Source organism: Antechinus flavipes, chromosome X, assembly GCF_016432865.1.
Source record: "Antechinus flavipes isolate AdamAnt ecotype Samford, QLD, Australia chromosome X, AdamAnt_v2, whole genome shotgun sequence".
Taxonomy (NCBI): Eukaryota; Metazoa; Chordata; class Mammalia; order Dasyuromorphia; family Dasyuridae; genus Antechinus; species Antechinus flavipes.
In genome coordinates, this window is record NC_067404.1 from 48,447,693 (window position 1) to 48,461,434 (window position 13,742).

General features: G+C 42.8%; 1 protein-coding gene and 1 pseudogene across 1 annotated transcript; one reads left to right on the top strand and one right to left on the bottom strand.

Moving 5' to 3' along the window:
* Window positions 1–387: 387 nt before the first annotated feature.
* On the top strand, window positions 388–6,131 carry LOC127543143 (transitional endoplasmic reticulum ATPase-like; annotated as a pseudogene).
* Window positions 6,132–10,625: 4,494 nt separating this feature from the next.
* Window positions 10,626–13,404, bottom strand: LOC127543260 (glycerol kinase-like). The gene is given in 2 exon segments (XM_051969320.1): window positions 10,626–13,287; window positions 13,289–13,404. Coding segments are annotated over 2 exon segments (1,821 nt in total). The 3' UTR covers window positions 10,626–11,582.
* Between the last annotated feature and the right edge of the window lie 338 nt (window positions 13,405–13,742).

Below are 13,742 nucleotides of genomic sequence, written 5' to 3' on the forward strand. Positions count from 1 at the left end.
TTTCCCCTTTGGGTCTTCCATACCTTTCAGTGATTTTTCCCTCACCAAAACACCTTCCCATACATTGTCTATTTTGAATGGTAGCTGGAACACCTAACCTCTTCCCTTCCTCCTCCTTTTTCCCCCATCACTTTCTTATGGCCTAACAAAGATGCAGCTAGGTGACCCAGGAAGATCTGAGTTCAAATTCAGCCTCTGATGCTTATTAGCTGTTGTAGCCTTGGAAAATCACCGAATCTGTGTTTGCCTCATCATCTTGAATGATAAAATGGGGATGGGATGATGTTAGTAACACCTGCCTAAAGTGGCTGAGTATGAAAAGAGATAGTACAGTGGTACCTTTGTATTCATTATTAATTGATTCCAGAAGACAGGCAGCTTCCAGCTATGGAGAAACAAGCCAGCCCACCCGAGCTGGGCTCCTCCCTTCTTGACTCAGATCACTTTCTGAGAGGAATTACAATCTTTATAGTCTCCTCCTATACCACATTGCCCAAGCTCCCTCTAGGGGAGTGGTTGCAGGATGTGGAGACAGAAGCTATTGTCCACGTGGAGCTTGGAGCTGTCTGGGTCATTCACCAGACTTTCACCTGGGTTTCTGCGGCTATTCTTGTTTTTTCTGCTTTTCCTCCTGCTGACCATACCGGCCACTCCATCAAAATTTTTTTCTTATCAAAATGTGTAGAATACTGAATTCGATGACTTTTGAAGCAGATGAGTGCCGAAGTACCACAGTATTTGTAAAACACTTAGCACAGTGCCTAGCACATAGTAGGCAATTAATAGATGTTCACTCCCTGTCCTTTTGCTCCCCAATACAATGTTATTCATAAGACAGTTGCTTAATAAATATTTATTGAATTGAATAGCGTTGAATTTAGTCATCTTTGCTAGCTCATTAAGCTTCTTCACTTAAGGTGCTAATGGCTGGATAATGTCCCTTTGCTCATTTTTATTAAATATTTTTCAAAAGAGGCTTCTTGAGAGAAACTAACATTATAACATTATGAAATTCCTTGGTTAAAATGATGGAGTATATAGGTCAGGATCCAGCTGAACTCTCCTAACATTCCCCTCCAAATAACTTTAAAATAATGCCTTAAATAGAATTTTTGAGTGGAAGAGTCAATGAGAGATCACAGGAGACATTTTTCCCAGCCTAGGACAAGTCAGTAACATCTGTAGGCACAAGCACCTGCAGCAGGAGCACCAGCTGTGGGCCTTAGAGGGAGTCCCAAAAACAGCAGCAGCAGCTTTGGGATCTTTCCACTAAGAGATGGTAAGAGAATGAGACAAATGGGTACAAAGAGATTACAGGGGATCCTTTACAGCTGGTACTGAATGGTAATTCTATTGACCATAATCAAAACTGTGAAAATTCACCAATTCAGGGCAGGATTATTGGTCATAAGGGAGCAGGTCATAGTTTCAGGGCTAAGAGGAGCACTAGTACTTGCAGCTGCATGGAAGTAGGGCCTCTGCCTGGGTGTGAGGATTAGAAATCAAGCCAAGAGAGCAGTGATTGCACCTCTTCCCGAATAACATCACCTTGGCAGTACTGAAAACTTGCAGACTTGTAGAATTAGTTCTCAAAATAGCAACAATTTTAAATAAATAAGGGAAAAATTCTTCCAGTGTGGGGATGCTTTTTGGAGGGGGAGGGGAGGGAAATGCTTTTTAAAGAGCAACATGGGCAGCCATCTACTTTGTCTATAGTAGGACCATTCTAGAAGAGGACAGTTGTTATCCAGCAGGCCAAGAGGCATGTGCCATGGGCCGGGGAGCCTGTTCAATTAATTGTTCATGAAACTATTAATGAAAACAACAATATGGTTTTCCCATCTCAGACCAAGATGCAGGTTTTCAGAGGTGACACACACTGTGTGCAAGTTGCCTGGGTGATATCATCAGCATCTAGCAGTAGCCAGGTGTGAGGTATGGCACATATATCCATGCGCTGCCCTTTGATGAAGTCGTGGAAAGCATGAGGGGCAATCTCTTTGAAGTGTACCTCCAGCCATACTTTCTAGAAGCTTATCAACTCATCTTCCCTTTCCATGGTGGAATATAAGCTGTAGAATCCAAAGTGGTGGAGCCAGATCCCAGACCCTACTGCATTGTTTCTCCAGATCCATTGTGAGGAGACGCCCATCAAACTAGAGGATGAAGAGAAATCCCTTGGTGAAATGATGATGGTGGTGGCTACCAAAAACAGTTGGCTCAGTTAAAGAAAATGGTGGAGTTGCCGCTGAGACATCCAGTCCTCTTTAATGACATTGGTATAAAACCTCCTGGGAGCTTCTTGCTCTTTGGGCCTCCTGGAACAGGGAAGACCCTGATTGCTCCAGGTGTGACGTTTTTCTTTCTCATCACTGGTCCTGAGAGTATGAATAAGTTGACTGGTATTCAGAGAGCAACCTGTGAAAGGCTTTTGCAGAAGCAGAGAAGAATGCTCTCTCCATCATTTTCACTGAGGAGCCAAATGCCTTTGCTAGCCAGATGGAGAAAACCCACAGAGAGGTAGAACATTTACTTGTATTATAGTTATTTGTAGTGTTCTTATTCATTTTCTGGAGGTCTCTGGACCAGCCTTCATTTCAGCAGATTAATCACCACAAGAATAGCCAGTGATAAAGTCCAAATTCTTTATTTTCCCCTTCATAGTCTAGTTTCCTTGCCTGGGGCCCAGCTAGCTTCCTTGTGGCCTTCAGATGGGCCTTGGTCTCAATGCGGGGTGTAATGTTCTCTCTAAAATATAATGTTCTCTGTTGAGGTTTCCTTGGGGTCTCTGGAGGCAGCCTTTGTTTCAGTTCAGTAATCACCACAAGTGCAGCCAGGGGTTAAAGTTCAAATCCTTTATTGTCTCCTTCAAAGTCTTGTCTCCTTTTCTGGGGCTCGGTTAGCTTTCTTAGAGGCCTTTCTCTCTACTTGGTTCTGAGAGCTTGAGCTCCTGCTTCCTTCTCTTCCCTCTGAATCTCTCCAAATCTAAAGGTTTGCGCTTCAGCCTCCAGCCACCACAAAGGTGAACGATGGAATGAATCTTTCTCGGCCTCCGAGAGCTTCTAGTGTGCTTGTCTTTTCTGTCCTTCGAGCTTCCAGCTTATATGCCCCGCACTGAATATACACCAATCATTATATCACTAGGAAACCATTATCTGTTGTAGGATAAAATCAATGCTAAACTAGATTTAACCATTGTCTCCTCAATTCCACTTAGTACCTTATTTTAAGTTCTGACTCATAACAGGGGGGAGCGGAAGGACAGGCCAGCCACCACGAGGCTGATGAAGATGGAATGAATCTGGCTGAGTTTGTCCCAGCTTATATGCTCTATTGTAATTAGATCATTTACAATATATTGAGTATACCCCAATCATTATATCACTAGGGAACCATTATTTATTGTAAGATTAAATCAGTCATATTGAATTAGAGACCTATTCATCACCATGCTAAACTAGATAACCATTGTCTTATCAATTCTTCTGAGTTAGCACCTTGTAAGAATCCTTGTTTCAAATTCAGAGTTCTGGCCCATAATACTTATTGACTTTTATGAATGGTTTGAAGCAGAGGGCACACATGATCATTAGGGCAGCAACCAACAGACCCATTAGCACTGATTCAGCTTTTAGACAGTTGAGTCAATTTGGCAGGGAGGTACATATAGGAATTCTTGATGCCATGGAGTACTTGGAGATTCTGCAGATCCTTACCAAGGACATGAAGCTGGCGGATAATGTGGACCTAGAATAGGTGGCCAGTGAGACCCGCAGACATGTAGGTACTGATTTGACAGGCCTCTGTTCAGAGGCAACATGGAAGGCCATTTGAAAGAAGATGTACCTTTATTAATCTAGAGGATGAATGCCCTGGCTGTCACCACCGATGCCTTCTGGTGAACTCTGAGGCAGAACAACCTCTCAACACTTATGGGAGATTGTTGTGGAGGTGTAACAGGTGACCTGGGAGGAGGACAAGCACGAGGTCCAAGGGCTTGTTCTGTACCTTATGGAGCTTTCGGACAAGTTAGTTCACTATGACATCTTCCATGGGAATACTGCTCTATGAACTCCTTATCTGTGGAAAAATCCTTTCAGCCAAAGCTATTACCAATGAATTCCAGGCAAACTTCAACTTCATCAGGGGTCCTGAACTTCTCACCATGTGATTTGAATCTGAGCTCAGTGTCTATGAGATATTTGACAAGGCCACTAAATTGATCCCTGCATTCTGTTCTCAAATAAACCGAGTTCAATCACCAAAGCTCATGGTAGCAACATAAGGGATGAAGGAAGTGCTGCTGACAGTTGTCAGCCAGATGCTGACAAAGTTGTATGTCCACAAAGAAAAGCATGTTCATCACTGGTGCCATCAACTGGACTGATATTATTGACCTTATAATTTCTCAGCATGGCCACTTGGACAAGCTCCTCTATATATCCCTGCTTGATGAAAAGTCCCATGTTGAAATTCTATTATTTCTTTTTTTATTAAAGCTTTTTATTTTCAAAACATACGCATAGATAATTTTCAACATTCACCCTTTCAAAACCTTGGGTTACAAATTTTTCCCTCTTTCCCCCACCCCCTCCCTTATACAGCAAGTAATCCAATATAGGTTAAACATGTGTGATTCTTCTAATAAATATTTCCACAATGGAAAAAAAATGAGAAAGAAAAGAAAAAGTGAGCAAACAACAACAAAAAAGGTGAAAATGTTGTGGTCTGCACTCAGTTCCCACAATCCTCCCTCTGAGTACAGACGGCTCTCTTCATCACAAGATCATTGGAACTGGCCTGAATCACCTCACTGTGAAAAAGAGCCACGTCCATCAGAATTGATCGTCACATAATCTTATTGTCATCAAGTACAGTGATCTCCTGATTCTACTCACGTCACTCAGGATCAGTTCCTGTAAGCCTCCCCAGACCTCTCTGAAATCCTCCTGCTGGTCATTTCTTACAGAACAATAATATTCCATCACATTCATATGCCATGACTTATTCAGCCATTCCCCAGCTGATGGGCATCCATTCAGTTTCCAGTTTCTTGCCACTACATAAAGGGCTGCCACAAACAGTTTTGCACATGTGAGTCTCTTTCCCTCCTTTATTATCTCTTTGGAATCCATGATGAAATTCTTTTCTTTTTTTTAAAGCTTTTTATTTTCAAAACATATACACGGATAATTTTTCAGCATTGACCCTTGCATAGCCTTGTGTTTCAGATTTTTCCCTCCTTCCCTCCCCACTTCCCCTAGATGGCAGATAATCCAATATATGCTAAACATATTAAAATATATGTTAAATCCTATATGTGTAAACATATTTATACAATTCTCTTGTTGCACAAGAAAAATCAGATAAAAAAGGAAAGAAAATGAGTAAGAAAATAAAAAGCAAGCAAACAACATCAAAAATAGTGGGAATGCTATGTTATAATCTCCACTCAGTTCCTACAGCCTGGGTGTAGATGACCCTCTTCATCACAAGGTTATTGGAACTGGCATCAATCACATGTTGAAATTCTTTTTTTTTTTTTTTTTTTTTTTTGCTGAGGCTATTGGAGTTAAGTGACTTGCCCAGGGTCACACAGCCAGGAAGTGTTAAGTGTCTGAGGCCAGATTTGAACTGAGGTCCTTCTGACTTCAGAGATGGTGCTCTACTATACCAACTAGCTGCCCCGCATATTGAAATTCTTAAGGCCAGCCTGAGAAAGTCTCCAGTTGACAAGGATGGAGACTTAGAATTCCTGGCCAATGTAACCACTGACTTCTCTGGAGCTTCCCTGTCAGAGTTCTGTCATTGCGGTTGCAAACTGGCTATCTGTCAGTCCCTTGAGAGTGAAATCCAAAGAGAGCAGGAAAGGTAAATTGATTTCTCTATTATTGAGGTAGAAGAGGATAACCCAGTCCCAGAGGACTACTTTGAAGAGGCCATGTGCTTTGCCCACCACTCTGTCATTGACAGTGCTATCTGGAAATATGGGAGATTTGTCCAGACCCTTTAGCACAGCAGGAGTCTTTGGCAGCTTCAGATTCCCCTCAGGTAACCAAATAAGGGCCTGCCACAGTGGAGGAGGCAGAGGAGGCTAATTGTACACAGAAGACAGTGACCTGTATGGTTAAGTGGCAGTGTCTGGCCAGGCCTTGGTCCCCAAGGGAGAGAGCCTCTTGCCTGCGAGAAACCAGGGGAACTCAGAGCCTGCTCCATTCCTCAGTCCAAACAATTAAGCTCCAGTCAGACTCTGGACTGAGAGTTTCTCTTGCAAAAGAAAGACAAAAGCAATATAATAAAAGCAATTTTCATTTGGGAGGTGGAGAGTAAACTACCAACAGGGAATCAGGCCTTGAGCCTGTGTCACTTCTGTTGTAGTTTGGAGGGGTACAATGGGAGGGTGGCCTGTATGGGACATGAGCAAGGGAGGTATCATCTATCCCTCAGCAGTAAAAAAGTACCTGTACGTCACTCCATGTCGTCTCTTCTTTCTCTATCCATAGCAGGATAAGGGCCGTAAGTGATGCATCTTTATTTACTTAGTAAGCAGGTTCATTTTATTTTACATCAGCTCTTGAGTTAATGTTGGAAAAATAATATATTTAAATACAAGCAGTTTGTAGACCAAAAACTTGTAAAAGGACAATAAATATTGCATCCAAACAGTAAAAAAAAAAAAGCCATCAACATGACATTGAACTGATTAACTGTCCCATGGCATGGGAGGTGACCCTGGGCTCTCAAAGATCCCATGAAAGCTCTGCCAACCCCTCCCAATTGAGATAGGCTTTGGGCTAGGGTCCTGTGCCAGGCTATACTCCAGTCATACAGGAATCAGTCTAGCTAAGTGCCAAGAAGCCTACTACTACAATACCAAACCTCCCCACAATAGGAAATGTCACGGGGGCCCTGACATTTTTAATTCTTTTAAAAAATTGTAATCAGATGTCACTGTTATTTTTTAAAATTCTGGTTTTATTTTAGGTTTGTATTCTCACTCTCTTATCCCAGCTCTCCCCCTTCCCGAGAAAAGCAAAAATGAAAACCAAAGCCTCAGAATCTGCCAAACAGGGATTGTCGATCAAAACAAAATTACTGTGTTGGCCATGTCTGGATACATCGATTCACTCTGAATGCATCTTCTATTTCGAGGTGGGCAGGATGTTTCATCTTGAGTTTTCTATGTTTATGATTGATCATTATGTTGAGCAGGATTCTTAAGTCTTTCAAAGACATTTGTTTTTCCAATATGGCTGTATTAGTAGTCCTCTTCGTTTACTTCTCACACCAGTTCATGAGAAGTCTTCCCAGGTTTCTCTGAAACCATCTCCGTCATTTCTTGTAACACAATATTATTTCATTATATGCATCCACCCTAACTTGTCCAGGCATTTCCCAATTGATGGACACTCCCTCAGTTTCTAATTCATTGCCACAACAATAAAATCGCTCTAAATCTTAGATTCATATTGATTGGTCTTTTTTTCTCTTTTTCGACCCTGAACTAGTTCTAGGACACCCCTGGGGGTCCTCCTCTTGGCCCAGTGCCAATCCGGCTCTGGTACACATCCTTTTTCAGTTCACAGGCATGGGAGTGTTTGACATCCCACATTTCTGCCTCGAACCCGTTCCCTGTCTTGGCAGTCCTTTCTGTCTCCCTATCTAAATAAGCTAGTGAGAGGCTTTTCACAGATTTCCCAATCAGGATTCAGTGTGATTCATTTTCTAGATCTTTGTCAAGGAGCTGGGCTGCCCTTCTTACTGCTACTGTGCCTTCTTGACTCTGAGTCTGGATCTCTGATGTTTGAAAGAAGTCCCTTATTTAACTAATTGGAGAGGGGTTATAAAGATCAGCTCCTTTCATATTGGAGGAAAACTCAGAGAAGTACTCTAACTCCCCATAAGGTGGGATAATGGGCAGACATAGGTGAGCTTGTCTACCCACGCTTGGGCACGAACTGATATTTTTTTTACATTAATTAGTACCAGGAGTAAGAGTAGCCACCCTCTCATCTGTGGCAGTGCTGCAGGGACCTTCTTTTCCAGGTACCAGCTGAAGCTAAAAATGTCAAGGGTTTTTTTCTTGCTGTTTTAAAAAGATTTTTAATTCAGACTTTTCATAATGAGACCATATCTTCTGGGAAAGTTTCTGATTGTTGGATGAGTAAAATGCTTCCAGTTTTCATTTTAACTATGTAGTTTTTGCCTTTGGCAGCTTGACATCTCTGATATTGTTTTAAGATAGATATTCTATTTAATATAATTTTCTTTCAGTCAGAGATATCAGATGGAAAATGAGAAATAGCTTCTCTTCATTTTCTTTCCCTTTTCCCAAATGTTGGATTTCATTACAAAATGTGGCTGTAATTGCATTCCCCCTCTTAGGCTGGTGATATAACATACTTTCCTCTATGAACAAAGTTCAGGCTCAGGAAGGAGGCTATGTCTTTTCTTCTCCCAAGTTTGACCCTCCCTCCCATCCCCTCTTGTTTTATCCCCTCCCCAGGGATGTTTGCTGCCCTGCCCCGCTGATCGCTTTTAGCCTCTTCTGGACAATGAGCCTCCAGAGAATAACTCTGAGGCTGAAGTCCAGTTGTCTGACGGACACACGGGGACGAAGCCTGGGGTATGACTCCTAGCACTTTGGTGTTCTTGTTGAATTTAGCCTTGGAAAGAGCCATGCACAGGACCCAGAGTTGGTTAACTTTCAGCCTGGCGGAGGAGCCTCCAGAAGAAAGTTCTCCAGGTCTCGAGTACGGCCAAGCATAGTGCTGCTTCCTTGATGACTGTCTTCTATTATCCACAGAAGGCAGAATCTCCCTTTGGGTATGGAGGGGTGGCATTACTCCTTATCTTGCCCAGAAATAGGCCACGTCTCTCCTTTAAATCAGCTCCTGTCATGTCCTAAACCCTCCCCCTGTTCCCTGTACCTTGGCCGTATCCGGCAGAACTCAAAATCCCAACCCTAAGGCTCTGCTTAGTTTTCCATGGGCCAGGCCCCAATGCCTTGTCTAAACCAGGACCCTTATACTTGGGCCCTCTTCTATCTTACTCTCATTAACCTCCCTTTTCTACCAGAACTGGGACTCTTATAAAGTGTGTCTTTAGCTTATCCTTCTCGGGACTAGGCCACATTGCTTCCCTATTTTGAAACCAGGCCTTGTCCTACCTCTTAACTGCCATTCTGGCCCTCCTCTGCCTCCCATTGGAACTCCCTTTCTTGTGGCTCTGATAGCTGAGATTTTAACTTACCTTGCTTTAGAGCAGGCCGTGCCATATCTTCTAAACACTTCCAAATCATTCCCACTTCACTCTGACCATCCTCAGCCTCCCACCGGGAATCCAAACCTTGCCCTTGGAGGTCTGGTAGGTGAGTTTTCATCTTATCTTGGCCAGAACTAGGATGTGCCCCATGTCCATCCACTTCCAAACTGTGGCCCCTCCACTCGCTGTCTTCAACCTCTCCCCAGAACTTGGAGAATGACCCCTGACTCTCTGAAAAGTGCATTTTCTTGTCCATACTTAATCTAAAACTTATCCTAACCCCCCTATCACTTCTCACAGATTTCAAAATCCTACTCCTACTACTCCTGAGAAGTGAGCTCTCAGCTACTCTTACTTCAAATCAGTTTATGTCTCATCTTCAAATGTTTTCTTGTTTATGTTCAGGCTCTGTTCCACTTCTAAACCATGCTGCAGTCTCTTCCACCTCCTTACTGACCTCAGAATTCTACCAGTGGGTTCCAATAAGTAATTCTCCAATTTATCTTGCTCCTTTCTGGGCCATTTCCCACTTCAAGTGTACACTTGTACCCATTAAACTATGTACACCCTGGCCATCTACCACCTCCCACCTGAACTTGGCCTCCTACCCCTGGGACCCTGAGTGGCAAGTTTTTAACTTACCTTTCTCAGGTTTAGGAAATATCCTCTGTCCACGTCTACATCTTGTCTCCTTTACTCTGACCCTCCTCTCCCTCACATCAAAACTTGGTACCCAGCCCCTGAAGCTCTAAGAAGTGAGCTTTCCCTCTATCTCGTTTAACCACCTCTGTACTCCTTCCTGTCCCTTCCCAACTATATCCCTTGTACTCTGACTCTTCCACCTCTACTGAACTCAAGACTCCCACCCCTGAGGCTTGGAAAGATGACTTTTCATGGTACCTTGCCTCAAATACAGTACCTCTCCATCTCTGGGCTATGCTACTTTTTTACCTCCCACAGATATTAGGACTCTCCCCACACCCTGGGGGCGCTGATAGATAAGTTTTCTCCTTAAATTGCTCAGAACCAATCTTAAATCCCATTTCTGAACTAAGTTGTTCCCATACTCTTCCTACATGCTGTCCCACATCCTAGTTCCCTGGACCCTCATAAGTAAATTTTCACCTTATCTAACTTGTAATCAAGTCACTTTTTCTACTCTTTTTTTTGGGGGGGGTAAGATGAGGACTGGAATAAAGATAAAATAATATAATAACTTAATAATGACAGGAGAGCAAGTTGCTGCCGTTCCCTGAACTCCATAAAAAGATAAGAACTTGACAATATTAAAACCCCAAAGTGACGCAAATGAAAACACAGAAACATCTTTATTTGGAGCAAAATTTGTTTATTAATTTTTTGGGGGGGGTTATTTATCCTAATATGAGATTTATGGAAGAAGGTAGGAAAGATTTGCTACAGAATTAAGCTTATTTTTCTTGACTTATGTGGAATGTATATTTTTGTTGTAAAAGTTGATGCCTCAAGAAAATGTTTTTTTCTGATGAAAAATGTGCATCATCATTCTCCTTTCAATAGTCATAGCTATTATCCCTAAATCATCTCAGTAGATATTAATACATTTTCTATTTATTTTAATCCTATGTATGTAACGTATGTCAATATTCCTGTTATACATTCAGAGCAAAATATATATGTATATTTATAAAAAAAACTAAATTCAGTAGGGAAGGGAAAAAACTTCCATTACAAGATTTAGGCAAGCAAAAAAATACAGAAAAATTAGTTATATTGGTGTTTCTAAGGGATCATTCCACTTAGCTTTAATTAACTTAAGGAAAACATCTGAACTGGGCTATTGTTAAATATTTACTCCTTTAAGGTGTTAAAAGATTGCTATGAAAAATCTAAGAAAGGCTTTGAATGCCTTACCAGGTGGGCAAGAACAACTTTGGGAGCCAGTAAGAAAAATGCATCTCTGTTCTTTAGATGTAATTACTGAGTACAGACAATAAATATTCTAGTCAGTCACATAGACTATTTGATGGAAGATAATATGACTAGAATCAGACTTTTTCTTAGATCATAAAAATGATAGGATGATAATGGTTAATAAGAGGTTCAGCTTCCCCCCCCAGTTGACTCCTTCCTCCAATTCTAACTGCTGATTTTTGAAAAGCACACTATATATTTCTTTATCTATTACAACATTGCTATATTCTTATGGGTCATGCTAATCTTTATGAATATATTCCTATAGAGGAATGACTTATGCAGAGAAAAAATTACTAAATTTTTTGGTTATTGTTAAATACTAAAGGTTATAACTTGGGAATTCTTTAAACCATTTCAGATATTTAGGGATCTCCTGAGATGTACCTTGCTCCAATTAACATTATAATGGTAGACACTATAAAAAAGCCCAGTGGTATACTGCAGAGGAGATCAAAATGGCCGCTTAGATGGCTCCGAGGTACAACCCAGCCCATGGATCTCTGCACGGCTTTCTTCCAAGTGGAATAGCGATTTTCACCTTCTTCTGCGTTTATCTCCGGTTCAAACTGCTCCACGTTGACAGGCGATAGATCATCAGCTTCCAGACTCCAGACGTCTACTCCTTTTGCAGCTCCAGCAGCCATGGCGGCACCCAGTGCAGCTGTTTCAGGCATTGAAGGCTTCACCACCGGTATATTCAGTACGTCTGCCTGAAGTTGCATTAGAATTTTGTTGTTGGTCATTGCTCCGTCTACTTGTAAATGGGTGAGTGGAGTTCCAAAATCTTGATTCATAGCATCCACTATTTCCCGGGTTTGGAAACAGATTGCCTCTAATGCGGCAAAGGCGATATGTTGTTTGTTTGTGAAATGAGTAAGTCCACAAATAATACCTCTTGCACTTGGTTCCCAGTATGGTGCATATAAACCCGAGAATGCTGGAACAAAGTAGCAGCCGTGAGCCGATCCCGCCTCTTCGGCCAGTGTTTCGATCTCTTCTATGGATTCTATAATGCCAAGATTGTCTTTCAACCACTGAACGACAGCCCCGGTGATGGCAACGGATCCTTCCAACGCATAGATGGCTGGCTTGTCTCGGCCCAGCTTGTAAGCCACAGTGGTGATGAGGCCGTGTTCAGAGAAGACGCACTTTGTTCCTGTATTGCACATTAAGAAGCAACCGGTTCCATAGGTATTTTTGGCTTGCCCCTCTTGGAAGCACATTTGTCCCACCAAAGCTGCAGACTGGTCTCCCAGGCATCCGGATATTGGCACACCTTCCAGAGCTCCAGATTTCATCAGTCCATAGATCTCGGAAGAAGTGCGGACCTCTGCAAGCATATTCATAGGAATGTCAAAAAACTCACACAGCTCTACGTCCCATTGCAGCGAGTGGATGTTGAAAAGCATGGTTCGGCTGGCGTTGGTTACATCTGTACAGTGGACCCCTCCGTCGATGCCTCCAGTCAGGTTCCAGATCACCCAAGAGTCAATGGTCCCAAAAAGGGCTCTTTGGTCCTCGACAGCTCTCTTAACTTTTCTCACATTCTCCAAGAGCCAGTGGAGCTTCACGGCACTAAAGTAAGTGCTCAGAGGCAGCCCGGTCTTTGATTTGACGAAATTATTATTGCCAGGGATTTTCTTACTGAGAAGCTGAACCGTTGACTGGGTACGAAGATCAAGCCAAACCATGGCATTGTAGAGAGGCTCTCCGGTAAACTTGTCCCAGACCACAGTAGTCTCCCTCTGGTTGGTCAGCCCGATGGCTTTGATGGTAGAAATGTCAACATTCAGCTCATTAAGCTTCTCACATGTTGTCTCCATACAGTCATAGACAGACTGCATAATCTCTATGGGGTCTTGTTCGACCCAGCCCTCCTTCGGAAACTTCTGCTTCACCTCAATTTTGTGATGGCTGAGGAGTTCGGCTGTTGTCGAATTAAACACTAGAAAACGAGTGGAGCTGGTCCCTTGATCAATAGCGCCGACCAAGGGCCCCAAATCGGTTTTCTCAATGTCCGCCATGGAGCCGGGCATTTTTGTTGTGCCTCGGCTTGACCGTTGTACCCCTGGAGATGGAGTTCTGAAGTAAAGGGTTGGAACGCCGGAAGTAGCTGTGCGTGTGACTGGGAGGAGGGGCACCGGAAGGGAACTGGAGTTCTCTTGACCTTTCAGCCCTTCCCATGTTGAGGGGGTAGGGGTCCCGTTACTGGACAGGGAGGAAATCTTGCCCAGAGCCAAATGGGCAAAGTCAGGGTGTCTTTTCGATATATTTCTAAAATTTAGTCACTAATTTTGATGTTGACTTCAGTCACTGAGTATTCTGATGGTCCTCCTCTCTGATTTCATCACGCCTCCCCCCCCCTTCATCATGGATGATCTCAGTGTGACTTGGTCACGAGGGATGGCGGACATCTTACAACTGTCCCGTGACTTAGAGCGGAGTTGTCCGTAGCCAGAGGGAAATCTCATCCCTCTTGCCTCAAACTCAGAGTATTTAAATTCCATGCAAAATTTATAGGA